General features: G+C 47.0%; 4 protein-coding genes across 6 annotated transcripts; 2 read left to right on the top strand and 2 right to left on the bottom strand.

The window, feature by feature from the left end:
- The first annotated feature begins 125 nt into the window (after window positions 1–125).
- LOC132263610 (uncharacterized) lies at window positions 126–4,342 on the top strand. 3 transcript variants are annotated; one of them, XM_059763457.1, is made up of 7 exons: window positions 126–499; window positions 684–794; window positions 1,048–1,112; window positions 1,182–2,099; window positions 2,164–2,468; window positions 2,531–3,676; window positions 3,737–4,342. In XM_059763457.1, the coding sequence occupies exons 3-7, from the start codon at window positions 1,050–1,052 to the stop codon at window positions 3,861–3,863; spliced, it is 2,559 nt and encodes an 852-aa protein (XP_059619440.1). In that variant the 5' UTR covers window positions 126–499; window positions 684–794; window positions 1,048–1,049; the 3' UTR covers window positions 3,864–4,342. The 3 variants fall into 3 exon arrangements, with proteins under 3 accessions (XP_059619440.1, XP_059619431.1, XP_059619424.1); XM_059763448.1 differs by lacking the exons at window positions 126–499; window positions 684–794 and adding an exon at window positions 806–979; XM_059763441.1 differs by lacking the exons at window positions 126–499; window positions 684–794 and adding an exon at window positions 806–985.
- Window positions 4,343–4,389: 47 nt separating this feature from the next.
- On the bottom strand, window positions 4,390–6,182 carry LOC132264549 (polycomb group RING finger protein 3). The gene is made up of 4 exons (XM_059764794.1): window positions 5,963–6,182; window positions 5,562–5,714; window positions 5,196–5,488; window positions 4,390–5,133 (listed from the first exon to the last, which is right to left on the bottom strand). Exons 1-4 carry the CDS (start codon window positions 6,072–6,074, stop codon window positions 5,008–5,010), a joined length of 684 nt encoding a protein of 227 aa, XP_059620777.1. The 5' UTR covers window positions 6,075–6,182; the 3' UTR covers window positions 4,390–5,007.
- A 31-nt stretch (window positions 6,183–6,213) lies between these two features.
- On the bottom strand, window positions 6,214–7,502 carry LOC132264548 (cyclin-J). Its single transcript, XM_059764793.1, has 2 exons — window positions 7,310–7,502; window positions 6,214–7,252 (listed from the first exon to the last, which is right to left on the bottom strand). Exons 1-2 carry the CDS (start codon window positions 7,430–7,432, stop codon window positions 6,293–6,295), a joined length of 1,083 nt encoding a protein of 360 aa, XP_059620776.1. The 5' UTR covers window positions 7,433–7,502; the 3' UTR covers window positions 6,214–6,292.
- Window positions 7,503–7,580: 78 nt separating this feature from the next.
- Window positions 7,581–10,457, top strand: LOC132264547 (ubiquilin-1). Its single transcript, XM_059764792.1, has 4 exons — window positions 7,581–7,738; window positions 8,003–8,959; window positions 9,021–9,477; window positions 9,537–10,457. Exons 1-4 carry the CDS (start codon window positions 7,649–7,651, stop codon window positions 9,611–9,613), a joined length of 1,581 nt encoding a protein of 526 aa, XP_059620775.1. The 5' UTR covers window positions 7,581–7,648; the 3' UTR covers window positions 9,614–10,457.
- The last annotated feature ends 3,209 nt before the right edge of the window (window positions 10,458–13,666 follow it).

Below are 13,666 nucleotides of genomic sequence, written 5' to 3'. Positions count from 1 at the left end.
ATAGTATTTCATACAAATTCTGGTAATTTTACATAAACACATAAGGAACCGAAGTGATATTCCGCCTAGATTTGCCAATGAAAGTAAGTTGAAGCAACGGCAAAATATTTGCAATAATTTTATGGAGCACCCGAGCGCCTCTACTGCTGGGTGAAACATATGCTTCTGTGACAGTGAAGGTGCGGGTTGTGAAGAACTGAGTGCACATATAAATGCATTTTTCACCACAAAATACTCCAAAAGAATGATCCAATTCTCTACAAAATCGCGCTCAAAGTCCATCAGCTTCGTGTGCAGTGTGAAAGAGTGAAAAATCAGCGATATTAGGTGCACAGTGAGAGATTGAAAAGAGGGTGCCTTTCATGGCCACCAGACTTGTCACACATTCATATTTGCACTTTTTCCCTTCCCCTGAATCTCTGAACTTTTTTCTCTCTCGACGCTATTTATACATCATCGCAGTGATAAATAATCACTTGGGGGACATTTTGTCTGTGTGGTAAGTCAATTTCTGTGCATTATCGGGTCATTTTGGCTCTGCTGACAATGGCGGAGGTGTTTCCGGAAGACTGGGTGGAGAAACGTGGGGATTTCTTGGCCGGGAGGCGCCCTTTCTGCCTCCAATAGCAGCCAGCTTTGACCTAGTGCACGGCTTATTGTTGATTTGTGGCTTTCATTTGCAGATAAGGTCTGTTTCCTCGTAAATTGGGAGAGAGAAAACGCGCTCTTTTGACAAAAGTGCCAAATTCCGTCGCCTCTGGAGATTCTGCGGATCAGCAAAGTGAGACTTCCAGGTCAGTTTGTGTGTGTGTAAATGAGGGCATAGTCTCTGCTGTGTCCCAAGTCCTGTGCTGAGCGATGGAGAATGCTGAGGAATCAAATCGCACGCGCGACCGTGATTCTCTGAGCGTCTCTTTGCGGAATTTCCTCAATGTTGCCTTCCAATCAACAACCGTGGACACATCTGTAGCATCAGAACGTCCAGGTTAATCTCACAACATTGCCAGAAGTGCAGCAATCTCATGCCCTTTGAACTCCTCTCCACAGATATGGACTGTGATCGCCTGTTTGCCGAGCCGATCGACGACGGCATCCCGGATCCGGTGTTCTTGGTGAGTCCCCTCAAAATGCCACTTGACAGAGTCCACGCATGCTGACACGGGGATGTTCTCCACTTTCAGGCCGACTACCAAGCAAACGCGAGACTCAATCATGATCTTATCCAACCGCCGATGTCGAATGTTTACCCAGCATATCAGAATCTGAGTGTAGTTGGGGCCAATTGTGAGATTCTCACATCCGACTCCGTGCCACCGACGTCCATCATGCAGCCGGACTCGTCAACATCCGCCGTCGCTGACTTCTATCGTGATCCCTTTCCACTAGAGTGGTCTCGTTTGACGCCATTCTGCCCGGAACAGAACTTCCCGCCTCAGGAGGAGACAGTCACGGAGTCCGCGGTGAATGTGCGCCGCCGGCGCGCCTCTCCGGACAATACACTGGAGAATCCCACTCCTTGCAAGGTGGCCAACACAAATGCCGGACCTTCGGGCATAAAGTATGAGAACGATGTGTCTCTGGAGGTAAAGAGGGAGCCGTACAGCTGTGCTGAGTGCTTCCCGGAGAACACATCGCGCGACAATGCAGAGAGTCAGAATATGGAAGCGCAGCCCAAAGCAGAGCAGAACAGAGGCGATTCGCCGATAATGTTCTACACAGTGCCGAATACGCAGCCGGGCCCTTCTGGCTTCGTGGCTGAACCTGTGGCTGGACCCAGTGGAGTGCAGAATCATGCGGGCTCGCTGGGCGGAAATACCAAGCACGGCGGTGTGATCCGGAAGATCGGGAGTTGGTATGATGACTCGAGTTGCGATGAATCGGAGAATGAGGGCGAGAGAATGCGCATTCAGCCGTCCTCCTCCTCAAGATCTGTAATTGTGACCAATGAAGCGGCCGTCCAGACAACATCTGACGCCACTCAAGCCACATCTGGCGCTCCTGAATCTGTACCCATTCTCTCAGCTCCTGATCTCTCCCTCGATTGCCTGTACGATTCCAGTGGTGATGAGAGTGATGTGGTGCTCGTCATGCCGGACAATGTGAGTGAGACATTGTTTTTGGATCTTAGTCTATTTTTACTCACTGCTTGGTGTATCTTTGCAGCCTCCAATTGATCTTACGGGTGACTCGGATGAGGAGGATCTGTCTTATGGCATGATTCATCCGGAGCAGATGAGTATGCGTCCCAGAACTGTGGACAGTGGACGAAGAGCACCAGCGAGAGTTCCAGAATATGCCAATTTGCAATCTGGAAGCAGTCAGTCGGGCAGCAATGATGCCCCACCAGCCAGAGTGTTCAATGACTATCCACTGTCTTATTCTATGGGAATGCAGCAGGACGACACTGACTACAATGTGGATTACTACTCGCCAAATAGGCGCCCAACGATGCGTCTGAGGGCTATCCAGTGAGAATTGCACACTCGCAGTTAAAACGAATGAGATTCACAATGATAAATTCTCTTTTCAGACAACGCCTTGACCATTACAGAGCAAAAAAATTTTTGCCTTGTACGCATCTTCCGCTGACCAGTTCCAATGATCCCGTGCTCAGTAACTACAATGAGAGAGAGATTGAGCGTCCGGCGACACCACCGCCGTACATAAGAATCTCTCCGCCATCGCCGCAAGAGTACAACTCACCAAATTCCACCATTTACGTGATTTCTGACTCGGAATCACAGTCATCGAATGTGCTTCGCATCCCAGGCCAGGCGACTACCGAGGATCCACCCAGGAATGCCAATCCGTCGGGCAGCGGATCGAGCTCGTTCAATGTGATGGAGCGACCGGCGAGGACGGGACAGATGGGCGGTGTGGTGTCATCTACTCAGCAGCCCATCATGTCGCCCAGCACGCAGCAACAACCCTCGACTGTGTTGTTCCGGCTGTTCAATCGCTCAAACGGCGTGCAGGGCGGTTGCCATCCGCTGCTCGATCACAGGTACAGTCGCATGGGCACGAGGCAGTCGTCGCCGTACCACAGCAACTGCATCCGCCCGCCGCCGTATGCGCCGCACGAGAATCTGTGGTGTCGCCAGCAGAATACGCAGGAGCTCCACAGACGCCTCATGACGCCCAGCAATTGCGTGAGTGGCCATCGGCAGACGGCGTCGCGTCCACAGTGTGGCTGCAACGAGAGCCGAGGGAGTTTCCTCTATCCGCGCCGCCGCAGGACGTCGTATCCGGCGACGATGGAGCAATCGCAGCCGCCGCAGCAGCAGCAGCAGCAGCAACTCCTGCCGCCCTTCCCCATACGCTCCTATCGCGATCACCGCGTGTGGCAGGAGTTCGTAAGGGCGCGCGAGCGGCACGTGTACCACCACATGTACCACTATCCATCCGATGAGGCGGCCGGGCCGCAGCTGCACGTGAGCATCGGATTGCGGCCCGACAGGGACACGCATCCGCTGCTCTCGCGGCTGAATCAGTTTGTGCGTGTGATCGAGGCGCGCGGCCTGGCGGGCAGCAATCGCGGCGCCACGCAGGAGGTCATCGAGCGCAACACGTTCCCGCACAAGTACAAGCGCGTGCCCAGGTCCACGGATGGCGATGAGGACAACACAGAGAAGTGCACCATCTGTCTTTCTCAGTTTGAGAACGACAATGATGTCAGGTGAGCTGAATGGACATTTCTGCCCATCGCGAAAAGGGTACAATAATGAGATATTTCCAGGCGTCTTCCCTGTATGCACCTCTTCCACATGGACTGCGTGGATCAGTGGCTGGTGACGAACAAGCACTGCCCAATTTGTCGTGTCGACATCGAGACTCACTTGAGCAAGGACATGACTACCATTTGACCGCATCTTCACAATCTATTCTTCCCTGATTAATGCGCCTTTTTGTCTACTCCGCAGAAGAGCGAGAGGAGGAGTGAATTGATCTGCCTTCCATAGTCATGGGATTTTGGAGATTTATCAAAGATTAAGTGTGTTTGTCGTACGTGCGAGTGTGTGTGTGTGTGTGTGTGTGTAAGGAAAAAAGACACGCGGCGAGAGAACGTGGTGTGCGCTATCAAAATGGAACAAATTATGTTAACATGTTAAATTTTCTATGATTTCCTGGAAATGAAAAAAAGTCGATTGCGGAGTGGGAGATTTTGCGGGATGAACATTATTTTTGTTAAGGGGAATATATATCTCTATTTGTTCAACGGGGGAGAGAGAGTATAAGAGTAAAGCACTATATGATTAACGATTTGGGGATGATAAGTGCCATACATATATATATATATATGAAGAATATTTAGAGAACGAAATAAACATTTTCTCCAGATAAACACTGTTTTTTTTACGAATAAAAATGTATTTCTTATATTTAAATCTCTGTACTCGAAACTTTTCCATAATAATTTATATCTTTGTTCTATTAATTAATCCTAACACTTTCTCTTTGTTGTTCTTCTCCACTGTTGTGTGTTCTTCGACATAATCTACATTATTCAATCCTTTTGCACAAAACATATATCTTTTCACGGATCGGGGAATCAGACAAAAACTCACTATTTTCCTTATTAACCATCTCTATAGAAAACTACACTTTCCATTTCTTGTATTGTTCTTCCCATTTTCCACCAGTTTTTTTATCATTTCCATTCAGAGAATTAATTACAGAGAAAGAAAGTCTCAACACGAAAGAAAATCTTATCAAATTGTTCTTCATCCTTTTTCTCTATCTATATGCATATAAAAAAAGAAAGAAAATTACACGAATAATCCTTTTCATAATTGGACACAATCAGGGACACGAATACTTGAAAAATTTATCATAATGCATGAATTCATACAATTACATAATAATTAATAATAGCAATGAAGACATAATGTACAATTTGGGGACACGATAAGGGATGATGACGGGGATTTGAGTGGGATTTCTGGGGGGTGCGGAAATGAGATCTGAGGACGCGGGGGTGCATTAGGAGGGTAGTTTCAAGTGGTGACTCTACAGCTCTATCCTAGGTCTGTACTGCAGCCGAAGGGGCGGATCCCGAAATCGCCATCGCGTGACGTAGACAAATTTGAGGGTGTGATCCTTCCCCAGGAGCTCGTCATTGCACAGAATGTCCACCTGAAACGACGATCGACAGGACATAAAGTCTCCTGCTCGTTAATTCTGTGCCGGATACTCACCTCTCTGTATTTGTCCATCCCATTCAACACCTTCTTGGCCACGAACTTCTTCAGGTGCGTGATTGTGGCCTGAGAGCTGCATCTGATGAAGCGCCTCTTGAGATTCTTCAGATTGTTGCTGATGCACTCCAGACACACGTTCACCTGCTCGTCCTGACGATGGTAGTCGGACTCGGCGTGCGCCTCATTCGCCTTGTCCGTCCCACTCTCCTCCAGTTCATGGTTCTGTGGCAGGTCTTTCGGGCACGGCAGATTTCTCGCCTTGTAGAACTCCCTCTCGCGCCGCATCTCATCTGCAATGCACCGCAGTCGTCGAATTAGCATATAATAGGCAATTTCTGGGCATGGGCTGTGCGAAATACTCACTGTCCTGCAGATTGGGGACCAATTTGTACACAATGTCTTGCATCGTCCGATCGAAGCTGATGTACTGAAGCGGATGTGACTGGTGGATGACATTGCCGCAAGTGGGGCATGTGTTGTTCTCCTCCAAGTGCTTCACCAGGCAACTCTTGCAGACTTCCGGAAAGGAGAATCACCCAGAAAGTGGCATTAGATTGAATTGAAAGTTACATCATGGGAGTCCTTATTAAACATAACCTCAATAACAAATTGTTATTGACATTTTAACACTGATCCACCACTCTCTCTGCCCAGGAAACACTCCAAAACCCTGCCCAAGAGTCCCAGGAAGAGGGATTGCGTGCAATTAGGCCAGGAAGTGGCGTGAAAGTTGGGGAAAAGTGACTAAATATGGGGCCACTTACAAGTGTGGAGGCATTCCGTGACTGTGGTGGCATCGATGAAGTATCCCCGGCAAATTTTGCATGTGATGTGACTATTGAGAGTCTTTAATTTGATTTTCCTCTCCATAATCATATCACACCTAGTTATTGCACTGTTTTTCGCAAAATTTTCTCTCTTGCTGCATGAATTTTGTCAACACCACAAAAAACTCTGTGACGTTTCCATCAGAGGCCTATTCAGCTGTACTAAAAGGCTATTCGTGGCGACTCCGCGCCTTTTATTGAACGAGTAATGTGTAATTCACGAATTTTCACATAATTTACATCATATGGAACAGATAAGACTCTTGCCTACTCATCTACAGACATAGATTCATCACTGGTGCCGTCCAGATCAACGGAAATGCAAGATGAAATGTTTGATTGGTCCACGTCGGACATTTCGAACGAAAGAGGATCGCTCACAGGATCCGGGGATTCCGATGTGGAGAAGTATGCGGAATCCGAAGAGTAGATGACGTCATCAGAGGACACCTGAGGTACTTCATAGAGGGAGATGATCTTTGAGGCGCACTGGATAAGATCAGTCATCCTATACTGGGTGATTTCCGCCAGCAGCGGCGTCCAGATGTCGGACAGATTGAGAATTGTGCGCACAGCAAGGATGCACGCAGCGGCAATTCTCGACGGAATCTCTTGGACCAGCCAGACATCCTCCAGTGTGGCGTCCAGGAGTTGGATCAGCAGTAAGTTGGCATTCTCGAGGTATTTAGTGAAAGCGGTGAATCCAGATGAAACCTTCTGTTCGTCAAAATCTTGGCCCGTGACTAGAGCACAAGCGAAGTAATCCACAAATGTAACCGCTGTGGGAATGACCAGCTTGAAATTCATCATTCGCATAATCGCAAACTCCGCCTGAGCATAGCTCGAGATGCTGGTGGGATTCTTGAGGCCGAGGTACTTATCGAAGTCAGGAATTGTTGGTATTAACGAATCTCTATCCTCCATCTTTGCCGCCAGAATGAGGCAAACTCCAGCAATGAATTTCAGAGCGTGGTGCGGAATGTTGTACTTGTCCACGAACATATCCATCAAGTACACTCCCAAGTGGAGGGCATTCCTGCTCAGGCTCTCATGAGCTGAGATGTGTCTCATTAATGCCAGCAGATAAGATCTCTGCTCCCGGAAGTTGATCGTCTCTGCAAAGTTTCGCATCATGATTGGACGATTCTCTTGTTCAGACACCTTTGTCGCCTCAAAAATATCCTTCTCGTAGTCAATATTCCACCATATCCTCACATTCTCCGGCGCCTGAACAGAAACCGAAAAGATCAGGCAACTTTCTAGGCGAAATGCTACAGTTCTCACCTCATTGAAGGCATCTTTGTACACTTTCCCTCGCTGTGTCATTTGCTTCTTTCGGATCTTCCATATGCGCAACCAATTTCTATGATATTTGTAATGCGACTTTGCAATTCTGCTGCGATGCATTTTTGTTTTGGATTCTTTTCACACTTGCACCAGCCGCACCAGCACGAGAAAACTACGCCATGTTGGAAACGCATGGAGAATGTTTTGGCGGCTTCGCAGTTTTTTCGAACACTTCGCGAATTCTAGCAGTGTTCCGGGAATCTGGGCCTGCGGGTTGCCACACGCGAGGCGGTGTCATCCAATGTCAGACGAAAAATTTTCCTCCACAATTGCACAATGGCGGAGTGTAAGAAAATTACTGTAATTGTGAAGACTCCAAAGGAGAAAAAGAACATTGAGTGTGACGAAAATGCCGACATCAAGGAGGTGAGTAGGCGGACGAGTGATTTTGGCGCGTGGCTGGTGGATTAGTTGAGAAAATGCAATGCCTCTGCCAGCCCTCCGTGATTACAAACAGTTTTTGATTGTGACGTCTGCATGGGCCTTCCAGCCTTCTAGAAGTATCTGCACTCTTGTCGACAGACACCCCGAAGAGCAGTTGGGGGCTCTAGGGAGGGCAGCAAGGGCGTGTGGGGGTGGATTTCGTGGTGTTTCATCAGCTACTGATGCACTGGGATTGTTTCTTTGCAGTTCAAAGCACTCGTGGCGGAGAAGTTCGAGTCAGAACCGGAACTGCTGTGCTTGATTTTCGCCGGGAAGATCATGAAGGACGGGGACACACTGAAGGCGCACAACATCAAGGATGGCATGACGGTGCACCTGGTGATCAAGGCGCCGCCGCGCTCCGAGTCCGAGCAGCAGGCGCCGCGACGTCCGCCGGCCGATGTGAATGCCACGCCGTTTGGACTGAACCAGCTGGGCGGCTTCAGCGGCATGGATGCCCTGGGTGTGGGACAGGGTACCTTCATGGACCTCCAAGCGCGCATGCAGAACGAGATTATGACCAATCCCGAGTTGATGCGCAACATTCTGGACAATCCGCTGGTGCAGCAGATGATGAACAACCCCGATACCATGCGGCAGCTTATCACGTCCAATCCTCAGATGCAGGACTTGATGCAGCGCAATCCGGAGATATCGCATATGCTGAACAATCCTGAGTTGCTGCGCCAGACCATGGAATTAGCGCGCAATCCCTCGATGCTCCAGGAGCTGATGCGAACACATGATCGTGCCATGTCCAATCTCGAGAGCGTGCCCGGCGGCTACTCAGCACTGCAGCGCATCTATCGTGAGATTCAGGAGCCCATGCTGAACGCCACCACGGAGCAATTCTCGCGAAATCCCTTCGCCGGCCTCGTGGACGGCAACACGTCGGGCCCGAATCCGCAGCAGGGCACGGAGAATCGCGAGCCGCTGCCAAATCCCTGGGGTGGCGCTGGCGGACAGCGTCCTGGCGCCGGACAGACGACTGGCAATGCAGCACCAGCGAGTGACGCATCGCCAGGGATTCTGAACTCGCCGGCCATGCAGAGTCTCTTGCAGCAGATGAGCGAGAATCCCGAGCTCATGCAGAACATGATCAATGCGCCCTACACACGTGACATGCTGCGCGCAATGTCTGCCGACCCCAACTTGGCGGCCAATGTGAGTTTGTCCACTAAATGTTTATCATAGCACTGTAATTCACGCTCCCACTCTCTTGCAGATGATCAACCAGAGTCCCCTGTTGGCCAACAATCCACAGCTGCAGGAGCAGATGCGGCAGATGATGCCCAACTTCTTGCAGCGCATGCAGGATCCCGAGGTGCAGTCCATGATGACCAATCCGCAGGCGCTCAATGCCATCCTGCAGATCCAGCAGGGCATGGAGCAACTGCGCGCCGCAGCGCCGGGCCTTGTGGGCTCCATGGGCATTCCACCGCCGCCGCCGGGTGGCATTCCGGACACCACGGCGACGCCCAACTCAACACCCACGACAGGAGTCATACCGCCTAGTCCGACTGCGGCCCACAATCCGCAGCTCTTCAGCGAGTTCATGTCTCGAATGCTAAACGGCATGGCCAGCGGCGCGAATCCCAACCAGCCGCCCGAGGAGAGGTACTCCACGCAACTGGAGCAGCTGACTGCGATGGGATTTGTCAACAGAGAGGCCAATCTTCAAGGTGAGTCGACATGATGTCTTATTGAATTCGAATCTTATTGGATAATTTCTCTCTCGCAGCACTCATTGCAACATTTGGGGACATCAATGCGGCGGTTGAACGACTCCTGGCTCTGGGTCAATTGTCTCTGAGCTAACGCGCTATTCAGAAGACCAGTCAGAGTGACAGTGCAAGAAGAAGTGGGAATAATTGAGAAACTGAGTGTGAGGGAAACCGTACGAAGAAAAGAGGAAACCAAAATTGGAACATATAGCCACTGATAAGAACACAATTTTCTGTCCTATTTGAACATATTTCCGTCTGACGAGTGTTAAATTTTCCTCATTTATTCCCCCCCTCCGCCCTGAAGGAGACATTTCGAGGGTGTTTTAAGTAAAGAATATGGGAAGCAAAAATAACTAATAGCGAAGACATACCCAAATTGCTAAAAAAAGAAGAAGAAGAGATAAACATTTAATGGTTTTTTGTGCACCATTTCATTTGCGTGAAATGCTATAATAAAAATTTCTGTATTTGTCAGTTTGCAACTTCTTGAATGAATCAAAATCTTGTCTGCTTTCTTATTTGCATTATTTTGGAGTTTTAGAGATCTTAATCGAGAAAATTTTATCTTTATCTAAATGAATGATTCACGATAAAATTACCAAATCAAGCGTTAACTTAAATGCAAATTTCATACTTTAGTTATAATTAAACACACAAAATCAAGAAAAGAAATATGAATGTCTGTATTATGAGAAAACAATATTATAACACATGAGAAAAAAAAAACATGCAAATTTATCAGCAAGTAAATGTTAGTTGAAAGATAAAAATAAATTCTTGACAAGTGTGCGCTAGAAAAGAATATAAAAAAAAAACTTGGTATATTGGGACATGATAGTGGAGAAAAAAGGATGAAAAATTACACAATATGATTATGTTATCATTCCAAGAGAATACAAAGAATGAGAGAATATAATCTACATGAGATATTGCAAGATTGTCGCGTATCAATATTCCAACTTTACTCTCAACTCTAGTTTGTTGGCTGGAACATCACAACACTCAGCGTCTCTAGAAAATCTTTTGGAAAATTTAATAAAATATCCTAAAACAAAAATATTGGATAATTGGAGTTTCATATCGCTCTCAAAGGGCGCGAGTATTGAAGAGCTTCTGCAGGTAAATATCTAATGCTGAGATTTTCTCAGAGCCAGGGCGCTGGGAACCTCAGGAGTGCGCGAGAGAGAGAGGCTGGAGAGATTAGGAGAGTCTCTTGCAAGGTGGGAATTTAAAAACCGTTGATACGCGACCCTTTGCGTAAGCCATACAACAAACACATGCAGGAGAGTCGCTATGGAATTTCATAGTCACTTCCAGCAAAATCCACGCTGAACGCAACAGAAGAGGACAGGCATGTGTTGAATAGAAGGAGAGGCCAATTGACTGGGTGAGCGTTGCTTTTAAGACATCGAGTCGCAGCAGTTTATAACCGGTCTGTCTCCGTTGAAGATTGTGGCGTGGATTTGAGACCAACAACAGTCACTCGCGTCCCTGAGGTGGGCTCCACAGAGGCAGGAGGAGAGAGGCTGGACTCCTGAGACTTTGGGAAAGTCATCCTGGGAAAAGCAACCACTGACCAGGTGAGATTTTGTGCGAAAAACACACGAGATTGCGATGAGTATTCGGATGGGAGGAAAATACCTGTTTTCCCCCTGGACGTGGCGTATTCTTCGTTCACCCTTCCGATCATTCTTCATCTTCCCAGACGGGCCCGTGTGTGACGCGAGAATAAATCCAAGAGTAACTCCTCAATCGCACAATTTTTCTGTGGGTGTTGCTCAAACTGAAATGCTTGTCTTTTATGTGTGATCCTCAATCGCACCTCATGACGACTCTTTCTTCACCTTCAAGACTCCGGAATTCTTTGTAAATACAAGTCTCTCTCTTCTTTTTGTCTCTCTCCTTTCAGAGATTGCCAACAGACAAATACCAATCATCGTGAGAGACGCAAAAACAAGAACATACTCCAGTGATCCTCAGGAGTGACTTTGTGAAGGAGAAAATGGCCAAAAGTGTACCTGATCTTTAAGTTTAAAAACGACGACGGTGCGCAGAGAATATCACAAAAGGCAAAGGAGAAAAAGTGATCAAGTGAATTCTTAAACTTTGCTCTGTGTGTGCGTGAATTCTGTGTGCTTCGCGAGAGACGAAAAAGCGCCCCAACAATAAACACACCCGGGAAAAGAGAGCACAAAATGCGATTACATTAAATAGAGATCGAGTGATCATCACCTGGAATGCGGTAAGTGATCATTTCGCCATCCATCTGCGATCAATTGGGCAAAATTGCACACCATTTGCGTGCTTCTCTCCTCAACACTGCAAAAGGTCAAGTCTCTTGAGACTCACTGCACAACATGTGAAAATTCCCATGTGAAACATCCCGAAAAAACACCAGCCAAATGGAATTCCTTTGTAGATCACCGTCTTTCATCGTTGTCACAATAGCGGAAGTATAAGAAATTCCCGAGAGAGAGAAAAAAACACCCTGAAAATGGCAGAATTTGGCGGAAGATGGAAATTCAGTGTTTCTTATCAACATTCCTCAAAGTGTGTCTCTCTTGGGCATCTGGCTTTTTCATTCTCAACATCACACATGAGCCAAGTGTGTGTGTTCAGATTGTGCTGACTTGGATGATCATCGAGTGCCTGAGAATGATGGAAAGGTGGAGAAGAGAACCTAGAACACTAACCGGTTGCCGGTCAAAGATACCAAACACACACTTAATGATCCCACTCTCCTGCCATCGCTTCTTCCTCCCCTCCTCATCCCGACGTGCTGTTGTTTAGTTGTTTGCGCGCGCAATCTTTTGCAATCCGGCGACCGCGATCACTCAAAAACTCTCTCGCATGCGCATCACCCAAAAACCATCACACAAACACTCACGTCAATTGCAATTGAGAGAAATCCCAGACGATTTCCACAGAATTGCTGTGCATTTTCTCCCAAGTGAAATCCCCAAGAAGATGCAATGAAGACAAGCACTTCTGCATGATACCTCAATTTCCGTTGCCTTTCCGTGTCTCCCTTCCTCTCTCTCGCTCTCCATCGAGAAGACCCCCAACAACACTTCATGTGGACTCTTGTGCAGCTTCTGACTTCATTTCACGCAAGACATTTTTCTTTTTCACCGAGGGCGCTCACTAAATTACACTCAATTGGCGATAATCACCTTAATTCACTTCGTGGAATCACCTATTAGGCTCTTAGCTATGATTTAGCCTCAATAGAACAGTTTGGTTTAGCGTCCCATTGAGACAATGAGAAATTAACATTTCCAGAGTGGGCACTTTTTCACCGTCTCGAACATATCTTCGGAGAAGTTAATTGGGTTTCTGGGAGATTATAATATTTCAAGTTCTGGCGCTCTATTCGGAGAAATAAACAGAAATGAGACTTTTCTCTACCTTTTTTCTGATATAATCAATATAATCTGACATTTTGTATGAAGAAATTTTTCCCTTTTCTTTTCTCAAATCTACTTCTGACTCTTGAGCAATGCCTGAACTTTGTTGTTTCACGAATTTTTTCAATTTACTGAAAACAAACCATAAAAATTAAAAGCTCATCCCTTCAAGTGTGCTTCTTTATGTGGACATTTGAATACAGAAAATCAAAGCAAATAGAAGAAAATGTGAGCAAAATAACTTGTGAGTGAGAATGAAACGGGATTTGTGCAATTGCAGATCTAATAACACCATGTCCTCTCTCACTCTGTCCACTTTTCATCTCATTCACTCAACAATTAGTGCAGAAGACATTTTTCATGGATTTCATGCAGAGCTGAGCGGAAGTTTGCAAACATGCTATTTTTCTTCCCTCCTGTGGGAGGTTTCTATATTAAATTCTGCCAAGAATGCATGAAGGCAATCTCTTGCAATTAATCTAGAACATACCGGATATTGAGATGTTGTCTCATTTCTTGCACTGCTTGAGAGAAAGAAAGAATGCTGATGGGAACATTCTCAAGGAAATTCCAGTGAAGTGTGGGTGAGAGAATAAATCAAGAAGTGTAGGAATGAAGAAATTGTCACGGTTTTAATACATCATTGGATGATGAAGGTCTCTCTCTAAAATCACCACTTTTCCGTTATGCATTCGTTACATTTGTTTACACATGAAAAGGTGGTTTTTTTCTGAGGG

This window comes from Phlebotomus argentipes, unplaced genomic scaffold (genome assembly GCF_947086385.1).
Source record: "Phlebotomus argentipes unplaced genomic scaffold, Phlebotomus argentipes genome assembly contig_2, whole genome shotgun sequence".
Classification (NCBI taxonomy): Eukaryota; Metazoa; Arthropoda; class Insecta; order Diptera; family Psychodidae; genus Phlebotomus; species Phlebotomus argentipes.
This window is presented reverse-complemented; position numbering and strand designations above follow the sequence as displayed.